At 41.3% G+C, this 11,637-nt stretch overlaps 1 protein-coding gene across 1 annotated transcript; it reads right to left on the reverse strand.

Annotated features, from left to right (window-relative positions):
- Window positions 1–322: 322 nt before the first annotated feature.
- Window positions 323–10,991, reverse strand: sesn3 (sestrin 3). The gene is made up of 10 exons (XM_062536822.1): window positions 10,712–10,991; window positions 6,025–6,090; window positions 5,464–5,679; window positions 4,940–5,122; window positions 4,496–4,705; window positions 4,201–4,333; window positions 3,904–4,022; window positions 3,590–3,780; window positions 3,353–3,497; window positions 323–2,910 (listed from the first exon to the last, which is right to left on the reverse strand). The coding sequence occupies exons 1-10, from the start codon at window positions 10,790–10,792 to the stop codon at window positions 2,824–2,826; spliced, it is 1,431 nt and encodes a 476-aa protein (XP_062392806.1). The 5' UTR covers window positions 10,793–10,991; the 3' UTR covers window positions 323–2,823.
- Window positions 10,992–11,637: the final 646 nt, after the last annotated feature.

Genomic DNA, 11,637 nt, shown 5'->3' on the forward strand with positions numbered 1-11,637 from the left:
TTACTGCCACCGCCAGGACTGGAGTGGCCATGGCAATGGGACTGTCTATTAATAAGACTGTATGTAGGCTATATAGGATTATGCTTATAGTCATTGCTATCAATTATTTGTTGTCTGTGTAAAGTTCTGTCAGTAGGCTGCAGCATCCTTTACTAAACAGTTATACCAGAGATGATAGTATCTTTGAGTGGGTGAATGCCATGTGGTCATGTCTTTCAAATGCTGAATACAAAATGTAATACACAATTAATCTATGCAGATATTATTTCTAAAAAAGGACAACAATATTTTATGTTAATTACTCAATGATGTACTGCAAAAGTTAAGCGAAATCTTTTATTCCAGGTCTTCAATTTGGTGTTGGTAAAATAATCAGGCAGAAAAAAATGCCGCTGGTAGACACATACACTCTATACAGAAAAAAAAAAAAATCTATGGCCAGTGGCACTGTTGGTAGTGGCAGACAGGTACACATTAACCATACACCACAGAAGAAATATGTACAACATATACATGAAATTATATCTGGATATCACATTTTAACAATATACAATGAAATGAATGAAACGTGCATCAAATGTGCAACCGTGATGGTGTTGGCTGTACACGTCACTCCCAACTTTCAACATAAGAGCTCCTTAGACTGTGTTATGCTTTGTTTTGTAGTGATAAATACAACTTAGTAATAATTTACAATCAACCAAACATTCAAATACTGAACATGGACAAACACATAAGACAGAAGAAAAATAATAGAAGTCATTTTTTGGTTTGGTTACATTGCACATGAAAAGCAAATAATTGGTCAACAGCAGCATTATATGATCACTGTGTGGAGTGTCACCACAGCATGTTACAAATGGCGTAACCTTTGGTGCAAATTTGAGTTCACAGCATCTTTATCCATCAGTTATACCATACAATACACACAAAGTCCACTGACATCGCCCAGCAAGGTACACCTGCTTATTTAAACAAAACAACTCTGTGTGAACTCCGAACCATATGGCTGTAAGGCACATAAACAGATGAACGGAGTCGAAGAGGTCAAGGGGATGTCTAGCTGCACTCTCAGGGTTTTCAAACATTACATTATTTTGATATTTACAGTGAACTGTGCAACAAAGAAGAGATGGATGTATGAGAGAGCGAGAGAAAAAAAATCCCATAAATGTCCCTCATAAGGCAATCTAGCCCACCAATGTTCAAAACAGGTGCAAAGAGGCCTCTCTGATAGGCCAACATGTAGGACTGAAGCAGCAACAGGCTGTGGCTAACAACGTATTCCACTCATGCTTATTAAGGAAATAAAGCTACATTTGGGCATTTGGGGCAGAAAAAAAAGAAAAGAAATTAAACCACTAAGGAAATTCTGCTCTGATGTCTGTGGCAACATACAGATAACAAATTTTACTTTGGCTTACTGTAAACAACATGAATCCATTTACCCTGCCGCGTACAATATGTACAGACTGATGCTGGTGTGAGGAATGTTTTCTTGGTACACACCAGCCCCTATTAGGATTAACCGAGCACAATCCGACCATGCACATCCCTTCACAACTAGTCTACCCTGTTCAAGTGGTCATCCCCAAGATTATGTAACAAAGCACACAGGATCTCATTCTAGTGCCATGAACATGACAATGACTGCTATTAGCTACCTTGGCAACCATAGACCCCAGATCTTATTAGTTCGCCTTTGGGATGAGAAGGATCTGAAGGTCAATATCATGTTTCAGTGACCACAAAGTTCAGCGGTTAACAGCTTGAAATTTCAACTTCAATTAGAAGTTAATTGTGGCCAGAAGAAGGGATACATCATTGTTGCAGGTCATTGTTGATCATTTGCTCAGTGGGTATTTAAAAACTACATCAATCATGCAAACAAAGTGGATAGCAACTGTTGAGACTTCTGAATGAAAAACTGGAGCAAATTCTGTGAGATGATTTTTTTTTTCCAGTGAAGATTACACATGTTCAACCTTTTTCAGACTAGACATACTCATCAGTTCAACTGCCATTTGAATGAACACTGCTAAAATCACAGACAATTTGATAGGCAGTCCCTCTAGTATCTTGAGGGGGTTTGTTGTGAATATTGAGGAAAAAAGAGACTGAGTGACACCTAAAAGACACCTAAGTCTCCTTTGGGGATTCTTAAAAATGTCAGTTTGTTGTGATTTTGAGTTAAATACAAGCAACTGCAAATAATGCAGAAATCCCATGACTGCATTTTTTTGCAGTGATATTACAATAGTAAGAGAAAAATTGCATCTGTTAAATTCCAGAGGAACTGGACAATGTGTGGTAGACATGGTGAATGAGAAGGCCAGTCCACCACAAATACTGTGAATGATTAGGACCATTATCTTCGTTATTATCGTTGCGGTCATTTATCTTTATTTTCAGTCTGCTTTAAGAAACTCCTTAACTAAATAGTATTACTCTTCAGGCAACATTAATATCTGCACATTTGTGATAGTTATTTACCATATAAATAATAATAAAAAAAAGTTCTAAGGAGGAATATTGCACTTTGCACTTCTTTCAGTACACAAATAATACTGATACCAGCACTTTAATGTACCCTCATGTCATACTTTTAGTGTTAGGCATAAGACTGCTGGGGTTCAAATAAAATGGGAGGGCTTTTCCTTCTTATAATGTTTCAAAACACCAGTGCTCCAGTAAAAATAAAAACAATTTAAAATACACACAAAAAAAAAGAAAAGGAAAAAAAAAGATAGTGTGGGGCGGTAAAAACAGGCACCTAGGTTAGTAGTGACAGAGGGAGTAGCTCAGAGATACCACCTCGCCCTGTCAGGTCATGTACTGTGTGATTGCACGAAGAGCATAAAGCAGTTCCGCCTGCATTCGAGCCTCCATCAGAAGAAGATTCACATGAACCTTGGGGAGAGGAACAAACAGCAAAATGAAGGTCATTTAATCATTCAGACAGCATCACTAGTGGCCAATATGTGATGTTAATGGGTTCCTTTTTAATTTGACTTTTTTAAAGATAATTTATGCTTCACGCTATGAAGCTACCTATAGAGACATATAATTTACCCGTAATGTCCAAACTATTAGTCGCAGTATTGCAACATTTCTTCAGCTATGAGGTTAATACACAGGACTAGTTAACATGGTATTATTATCTATTTATTTTTTGGGCTGTATAAATAGAAGTATATACAGTCTATGGCATAAAACACTGTCCTGAGGCTTATACACAATGCAGCTAATACACAGGAAATCACTGTATTTGTCACAAATCTAATCAAAAACACACAATCAACATACACACACAAACACACACGGGAACACAGACACACACACCGAAACGCACCTTCTCAGAGTGGCGAAACTGATGCCAGTAGCTGTCATACATGCGGCGCGTGGTCCTCTCCGGATAACAAGTGACCGTCTTTATATAAACCTTCAGGTTGCGTTCCAGAAGCTGATTCACCTCTCCGTAATCGTAATCATCATACCTGCGCACAGAGGACCCATGAATTAATCCCACATAATCAAAAGGCAACAGAGCTGCTCATCTGATCCAGTTGAACATGCTGGTGTTTCTTACCTGATACCATACATGCAATGGACATAGTTAAAAAGGGCTCTCCTCAGCATGCTGGTGTCCACACACTCTCTGCTTGCCATGTTGTAGTAGGTTAGATCACAAGCGGTCCTGAATTTTTCATCCAGGAGCAGGCCAATGTCTGAATACAATCTGTTCACCAACGAGAATCCATGATCTTCCCATGAATAGTCCTACGGGAAAAAAAAGAGGCATGCATCTTTAACAATTAGATTATCATCATATTTTTTTATAATAATGTGCCTGTGAAAACACACAGATGTACATATGCTGGACACAGTACGCAATTAAAATACCTGTGCGCGAAATGTTGGTGGGTTGTCCTCTCCTCGTCGGGCAAAGTCTTGATAACCAAAGGCAGCATCTTCGACAAAACGTGAAACTCTGGACGGTGAAATCATTTGGTCATCAAAGTCTGTGTAAAGTAACAAGCAGGCACCAATTACAACTCAGACAAAAAGGTTAAAAAAAAAGCACGATTGTTTTGTCATTTTGTTGATATGCATCTCATTTTGTCACATAAAGCTTCTTGTAACTTCCAAACGAGTTCAATTCTCTCCACGGTATCCTAGTGTCAGTGTCTGTCATGGTACCTGTAGACCCCACGAAGAGACTCTCCTTCTTCTCCTTCTCAAAGCGGATGACCATCTCCTCCTCGGAGGCCTCCTCTTCCTCCCTCTCCTCCCGCAGCCTCCTCATCCTCTCCAGAAGAGACTCCAACTCGCTCTGAAACAAACACAGTGGTGCCCCATCCTGTTATAATGTGTGCACGCACGCACGCACGCACGCACGCAATTGTATTCTATTGAATTGACCCATAGACTATGTGTTTCAGCTATCCCACCATTACAGTTAGACTTTATTGCTCGTCAACGGTTGGTCACTCACCTCCGGACTTTTGCTGAGAAGGATGTCCTGCTCTGATTGGCCAAATCCGGTGAGCTCACAAGTGCAGCAGGAACTGACCGGAGCTAGCGTGTCAGGGTTGATGCCACTGCCAAAGATGAAGCTGGCCAGAGCGTGAAAGTGCGCCAACAAAACAACCGCATGGACCAGCTCAGCCAGAGACCAGCTGTTCTCTCCCGTTTTCAACAGGCCCTGAAAAACAAAGACGATGAAACACTAGCGTAAGGATATTGTCTGCCATCTTTCAATCTGCAATCTTTCATTCAATGGTCTAAATGGTAGTGCGTACAGCTTTTAATGTATTACTGACTGAGTATGTGTGATAAATGTATTAAAATGTGCATGACTATGTTCTGCATATAATATCCATTACATTTTCGTCCTCTGCCATGATTGGACAGTAGATAGCTCAGTGAATTACATTACCTCTATATGTTCCTTGGTAATGAGCCATGGTCTGTGTGCAAGTATTTTGTTGAGGCTGTTGAGATTTCTTAATTTCTCGTTGGCATATTGCAGTCCTTTCAGCCACTCCAAACAAACTCCTATCCGGTAAAACTCCTGCACATGCAGTAGAACCAGGAACCAGCACTGATGCCGTGCTGCTGCCTGAATTCAATAAAAACACACACATACACACACACACACACACACACACACACACACACACACACACACACACACACACACACTTAATATGAGTATGAACTACAAACAAACTAGAAATAAACTGCCAGTGATACTAACAGTATACCCCACAGGAAAGATCCAAAGTGAAACGCTACAAAGCAGATAACAGTGGAAGATACCCTTGCCGTCAATAAAATCAATGTGCCTCAAAAACAATAACAAGTCAAGAATCGGTGTGGTAATCTGTCTTATTGTCAATCGTTAACAGCACACGCTGTATAAATCTGTAAATCAACTGCCCCGTATCTCTCTGCTCTCACCATAATGGCAATATAGTGTCTGTAGTGGAGGGGTAAGGGCCCGTCTCTCCTCAGCAGGTAGAACTGGCAGCGCAGGAAAGCCTGCAGGTAGTGTGGATGCAGGCCCATCACTTGGGTCAGGTGATCCACCCGGCCAATGGGAGAGCAGAGCTCGGCTAACAGCAGTTCAGTGTGAGGCTCCACTAGCCACGTATCCAGGGACCAGGCCTCCACTATCTGTATGCAGAGACAGAAGGGGAGTGAGTTTGTGTCTCTTGTGTGTGTGTGTGTGTGTGTGTGTGTGTGTGTGTGTGTGTGTGTGTGTGTGTGTGTGTGTGTGTGTGTGGTGTTTCTATCTATACATCTATCAGTCTTGTATGAGTCAAGCCACATTTAGAAACAAGAGGAGCTGAGCCAAAGTGCTTCACGTTTTACGTAAGATTGTAGGTCACAGGTAACACGGGTCAGTCTGTGTCTGTGTCTGTGTCTGTGTCTGTGTCTGTGTCTGTGTCTGTGTCTGTGTCTGTGTCTGTGTCTGTGTCTGTGTCTGTGTCTGTGTCTGTGTCTGTGTCTGTGTCTTACCTCCTCTTCTGGTATAAAGGAGCTGGGGCCAGAGGAATACAGTCGATGGATACTTCTGCTCGTCACCTGGGAAGACACAGGGGTGGTGTCCCGATATTAACTGACAGTCTATAAAATGCCTTAGTTAATGACGCAGCAAAAAACATGGCAGATTGTGTGGGTTTACTCTGTTAGTCACAGACTTCAACATTTGAAGCTTCCCAGCTACAAATGGGAAGTCCATCAGAAGTGACGCAGTTAAAATGGGGAAACCTGTGCATAGAGATGTGCAAGCGTTCGTAAGGGAAATTATGTGCTTTACTTAGTTCAGGAAGTAGTGTTAGTCTGACTCACTAACTGGCCTTATGCATGTTGGCCAACATTTTAAGTCTCACAATCTCCAAAAGATTAAATCTGTCCTGATAATAAGGTCTTGTTATCAACTCCCCTAACCCACATCAAAAAAACAAGACCATCTTGTATGAATCTACGATCACTACCCAAGTTTTACACAAAGGTTAGGTAATATAAAAGGCATAGGAGAATATCCTTGCCAAGATAAATAATATAAAAAAAACATGTCTATTCAGGCTAAACACTGCAGCCTCTCCTTTGAATATGAACACAAATCTTCAGTTCAAGATTGCCTGCCAATTAGGACCACAATGAAATATGAACAGCTATCTACTAATCCAAAGATGGAAATGAAAATAAGACGGGCCACGTCTGAGTGGTAAGCATGCACGATGCACGATGCCTCTGACAGTTGAGGATGACTGATGGTCACATAAGGGGATATGAATTTTAAAAAAACATACATATGTCACATTATTGAACAATGGATCAGAGTCGCGAGCTGGACAAATAATTGCAGTCTTTGAGACTGGCGAATTGCATTAGTTGAAATTGCAATGTCTCTTCCATAATTTCAATTCATCTTTCAGCCCTAGTCATAGGTGGAAAATCCTTACATTCAGCACAACAGTGAAAATCAGCCAGCACCAGTAATAAGCAGTAGTAGTCCTCATTATATTGCTCATCATGTCACCTCTAACAATAACTAGCCTATGCCTATTTCAACAACAAACTAAATGCTTGCATTGCTCCTAAGAATTAGTCAGTGATTTTGCGAAAGCAGGCTTTTTCATACGTCAGTCAGTGTCAGTTCAAATGGGGATCCAGGCCTACTGTATGAGCCTCTAGAGAATTGCCCTCTAGTAGGCCCAGTAAAAGAAAAGATAAGATAAACGCAATATCAGCTGGGATGATTTTTCAGCATCTGACCACTGGCTGCCCCTCAGTTACCTCAGATCATAAAAGCTGACGCACTGCAGACTGCCATAAAAACCAGCTGTAAGTCCACTGGAAACTGGACATTGCACTGTACCAGCACTTTTGACAGTAAAGAGACCTTGTTACCAGTAGAAATATGCCAAATGGCCTAAAATGTGGAGAGAAAGACCTACCCTACCCGAATATTCCTATTAGTACACATCCTGAATTCTATAGACAGTGCAAATAAAGATAGAAATGAATATACTACGTGTATTATTAACGTATTAATATATGTTTACAATTATTGTTTTTTACATACATCCAACAAATAAATGACATCTAACTAGATTGTTGAACTTTTTCTGATAGCCCTCTGAAAGTAGGCTAGAATATGTATGGCATGGTCCATGAAAGCAGTTAGCAGGTCTGATGTGTAACAGGGACGTGATCCTGCGTCAGAAATGTTTACACAGAACTCCCCCCTGACACACACACACACTCTCACTCTCTCTCACACACACACACACACTCATATGTACAGTTTACTCTGGTCCCTTCTCTCAATGGACTTTTCTGAAAGGCAAACAGACATTAAGCCAGTAGAACATCAGTCCCAGTGCCCAGACACTGCAAACAAAAGGGCCTGTAAGGCCCTCGCTAGCTTTTACGTGGTGTGAGCGCATTCACACACGCGTATCAGCATATTCGCACCATGTGTAGAAGTGTGTCAGCGTGTGTCTGTCTGTGTGTGTGAGCAGTGCGAGCGGCAAATACGCCCGGTTAGGTAACTCCTCTCATCAAACACACTCATCATCACACCAATCTAGTTCACACACAGCCTGTGCACCTTCACCGGGACACAGGGGGTTGACTAAACACAAATTAAATTATGCTGGCTTTTTTTGAGATAACATTCATATCTGTTTTGCGTTTTATGTAAGCGACGTGGACAGTTAAATAAAATTCAGAATTAAGGTACAGTCAGTGATCCACAACTTTGTGCAATATGTGCCCCTCAGCCTTCCTTTAGGCTACATTTTGTGTTTCATGTCTTGAAAGTACTACTGAGAGTACTTTTTATGCATTATTTCAAATAAAACGACAATGAAGTTTACTACATTTTAGTGTAATAAGTGAATTATATATCAGACATTGGTGAATACTTTTCAACATTAATTATCAGCTTGTAATCCTGTTGATGCTTTTCATTCAGCCCTATTCCATGACTTAGATCCCAGGCTGTAGCCTATGTGATATGCCAGAGTAAGGTTGCTGAAGGGCTGAGCTTGGCACTTTTGATGTTGCTGGAGTTGGACTGAGGCCAATCACAGTATTCTGTCTGTGTTAATGCGCTGGAATGTGACTCTCTGTCCTCACTGAGATCTAACTTAAACAACATCATGTGATCGTGTGGTGTCACAGTGTTTGGTGCTCCCCCACCGCTGTGGAATGTATTGATCTGTCTTGGCTTTGTACTAAATGTTTTCATGATAAAATGATGCCTAGTGTGAGCACATTATTACAGGACGTTCAGGTTCTGACTTCTAAGTCCGCAAGGCTTATCCTCTGAGGTCACTCTCTTGTACTGAGATTTTCCTGCTGACAGATTTCCTTGTTTCACAGATCGAGGAGTTCCCCCGAGTTCTGCACTGTACCACACAGCAAATGCAAGTCCCATGAAACGGGACTACCGTATCTGTGCGTCTGCTGACCTGAAGTATCAGGGTCAGGGTCTCATGCATCAACTCCTGCACAGCTGGAAGAATAGGCTGAAAAAAACTAAAGGTGCTCGATTCAATTTGACCTACATAATTTTGTGCAGAAATTACACTGTGCCAACATATCCCTGAGAAGTGAAAAATATATTGTCCCACAGTACAGTATCATCAGTGCTACATAGGAAAAAATCCTAATCTTATTCACGTTGTCTTGTGATGCATGGGTGCAAGATCAGTGTAATCAAGAACAATCTATTCCAAGAAACTCTACAGGGGAACTTTTAATGTGTCACTGCTCCGTGCTGGTGCAACATATTGCAAGTGTTTTTTTTTTTTCCCTTCTAGAAATGTAATCTCCTGAAAGTTGTTATCAGACACACAGTGTTTATTTGTCCACACTTCTGCAGTTAACCAGATCTATGCAAGGATGACAATGGCAAAGCATGTTTGATAGGACATCTGGCCTGAGTCTTAAGGGCTTCACTCGAGTCCCTATTCACACATTTGTGTCCTATGAGGGTTGATGGGGTTAGTAGGAGGTTGTATGTTACATGAGCGCCCATGTCAGTGAAACAAATGGAAGAGCTGCTGTATGAAAGCAAGTAGGAGGGCAATGGAAATGTTTGGTTTGGAAAGTCCATGTAAAATAACAACAGTTCTGACTTCGTACAAGTTTTACAGGTGTATCATGCAAATGCCTACAAAAACCATGGAGCCTCAGCCTGTTGTACACTACTTGGAAAACTAATGAGGGAAAGAGATGACTAATGTGGTTGACTAAAGCTAAAGCAGTGTCATCACCTCCAGGAACTAGTTATATTGTGAAGTATCATTGTGAAGTTTACACAAACGGACCACAAAGACCATTCAACAGTAATCATTCAATTCATTGTGATGAATATTCAATCTTAACTCTAGTTAAGTATGCACTTAGACCTTGATGTTATTCCTGAAAGATACTTTGTGAAGTACATGTGAAGACAAAATCAATATATCGCACAGCCTTTGGTGAGTTATTACACCCACCAAGACAACTGCCATATTCTGCCAAGCATAATCTGCGGGTGTTACTAACCATGTAAAACTGGGTCATGTGCACTACCTTCAGAGTGATGAATGACCTCTAAGAATAGCACCTCAGAAAGGAGGCCAGGCTGAGAATTCCACCCCCACCCACCCCCCTTCATTTTCTCACTATTCTGCAGTCACCTCTTTTGACTTGATGCACAACAAAACAACTGTAACCGCTTCCCTATTAAAACTGGCCCATGAAGTAGTATCATTAAACATAAGAAATGATAGAATACTCTGGCGTTTGTAACGTTTTAAGAAACAGATATTAGCCTATTGTCGAGACTACTACTACCACTAGATTTTCCGCACAAAACCAGGATGGCTCATTCAGCTCACTCTCTTCACAAGCATTGTGGACATATAGCACGGCTAGTTTGTTAATCATTAGGTGATAATCTCACAAAGTGCTGACAAGATCAAAAGAAACCACCTGTGAATCCACCAGTGAAAACTCACTGACCACTGCATCCTGAACTATGTTAGCCCTAGCGCCTGGCTGGTTGAAGTCTCGCGAGCCAGTGTCATACACTCCGCGTTCTTTACGGGGTATTTGGGAGTTATCATAACTGTTAGATTTTACACAACTGTCTAAAACTTCTGTAACTCATACAGATTACAGTATGTAAAAGGTGATCACTTACCTTGTCGAAGATCATTTTCTGACAGACGGAGCAGATGGGATAGGTGCTTTGGGAGGCGTGAGCGTCCGCGTTCACATTCATTCTGAAGCTGTCTCCCGACGATTAGCCTACAAGGCAAGTCGGTGTAAAGTCTCCTGTACCTTTGCTGGCATAAACAGGAGAGAGACAGGGAGAGAGAGAAAGCCGTTGAGATGTTAGGGAGGCAGTTGTTAACTTGAGGTGATTCGGACAACCGGCCTCCCCTCCGCGTGGCCTCTGCTCTCTGCAGGTAACCTACGCTGGCGCACCAACTCTGTGCGGCGTCTATGAACACCACGCCCCCTGGCCTGGGCACCAAGATCCACGCCCCCCTCCCTCCTCGCCTGTTGTGGGTGATTGGATTTAAATCCATTCAGTCTGATCAAAGTGCCCATCAAGCAAGATTATCCTAAACTTTAAGGGACCATTAGGGCTGTAATGGAATGAATGGTATTTGTGACACTTGATGATGGTCTCCCTGCAAGTTGATCAATGATTCATTTGGTTAAGACATCAACCAAAAGTGCAAAACATATAGGCTATTAAAAATCTTTTAAGTCCACTTTTATTCCCTGAATCTTAGGTAGAAGTAGCCAAGAGAAGATAAATGCTTATCAGCAAACCCATTTGGCCAACACAACTAATGTTAATCTAACCTTCAATGGCTTTGATAAGTAGCCTAGCATTGCATCAGATATAAACCATAAGCCACATTGTGTATTGGATCTTCAATACAAAACCTCCTCTCCACTTCACACAATGCATACTTCTTTTGACAAGACTACTTCCCTCATTTAATGTTGACTTAGAGATAAACGGGTTAGGTTAGGGTCGTTAGCATGTTAGTTATAGCTTTCGAAAATTGTAGAAAAACACTGATTAGATCAGAGGATAGACTGTTACTGATG

Source organism: Sardina pilchardus, chromosome 5 (assembly GCF_963854185.1).
Source record: "Sardina pilchardus chromosome 5, fSarPil1.1, whole genome shotgun sequence".
Taxonomy (NCBI): Eukaryota; Metazoa; Chordata; class Actinopteri; order Clupeiformes; family Clupeidae; genus Sardina; species Sardina pilchardus.

Excerpts from the sequence above, each read along its gene's own strand:
- sesn3 (XM_062536822.1), bottom strand. The coding sequence starts at position 10,792 with ATGAATGTGAACGCGGACGCTCACGCCTCCCAAAGCACCTATCCCATC. Across the intron at positions 4,706-4,939 it reads TTACCAAGGAACATATAGAG|GGCCTGTTGAAAACGGGAGA; the intron begins GTAATGTAATTC and ends TTTGTTTTTCAG. Across the intron at positions 3,781-3,903 it reads CACCAACATTTCGCGCACAG|GACTATTCATGGGAAGATCA; the intron begins GTATTTTAATTG and ends TTTTTCCCGTAG.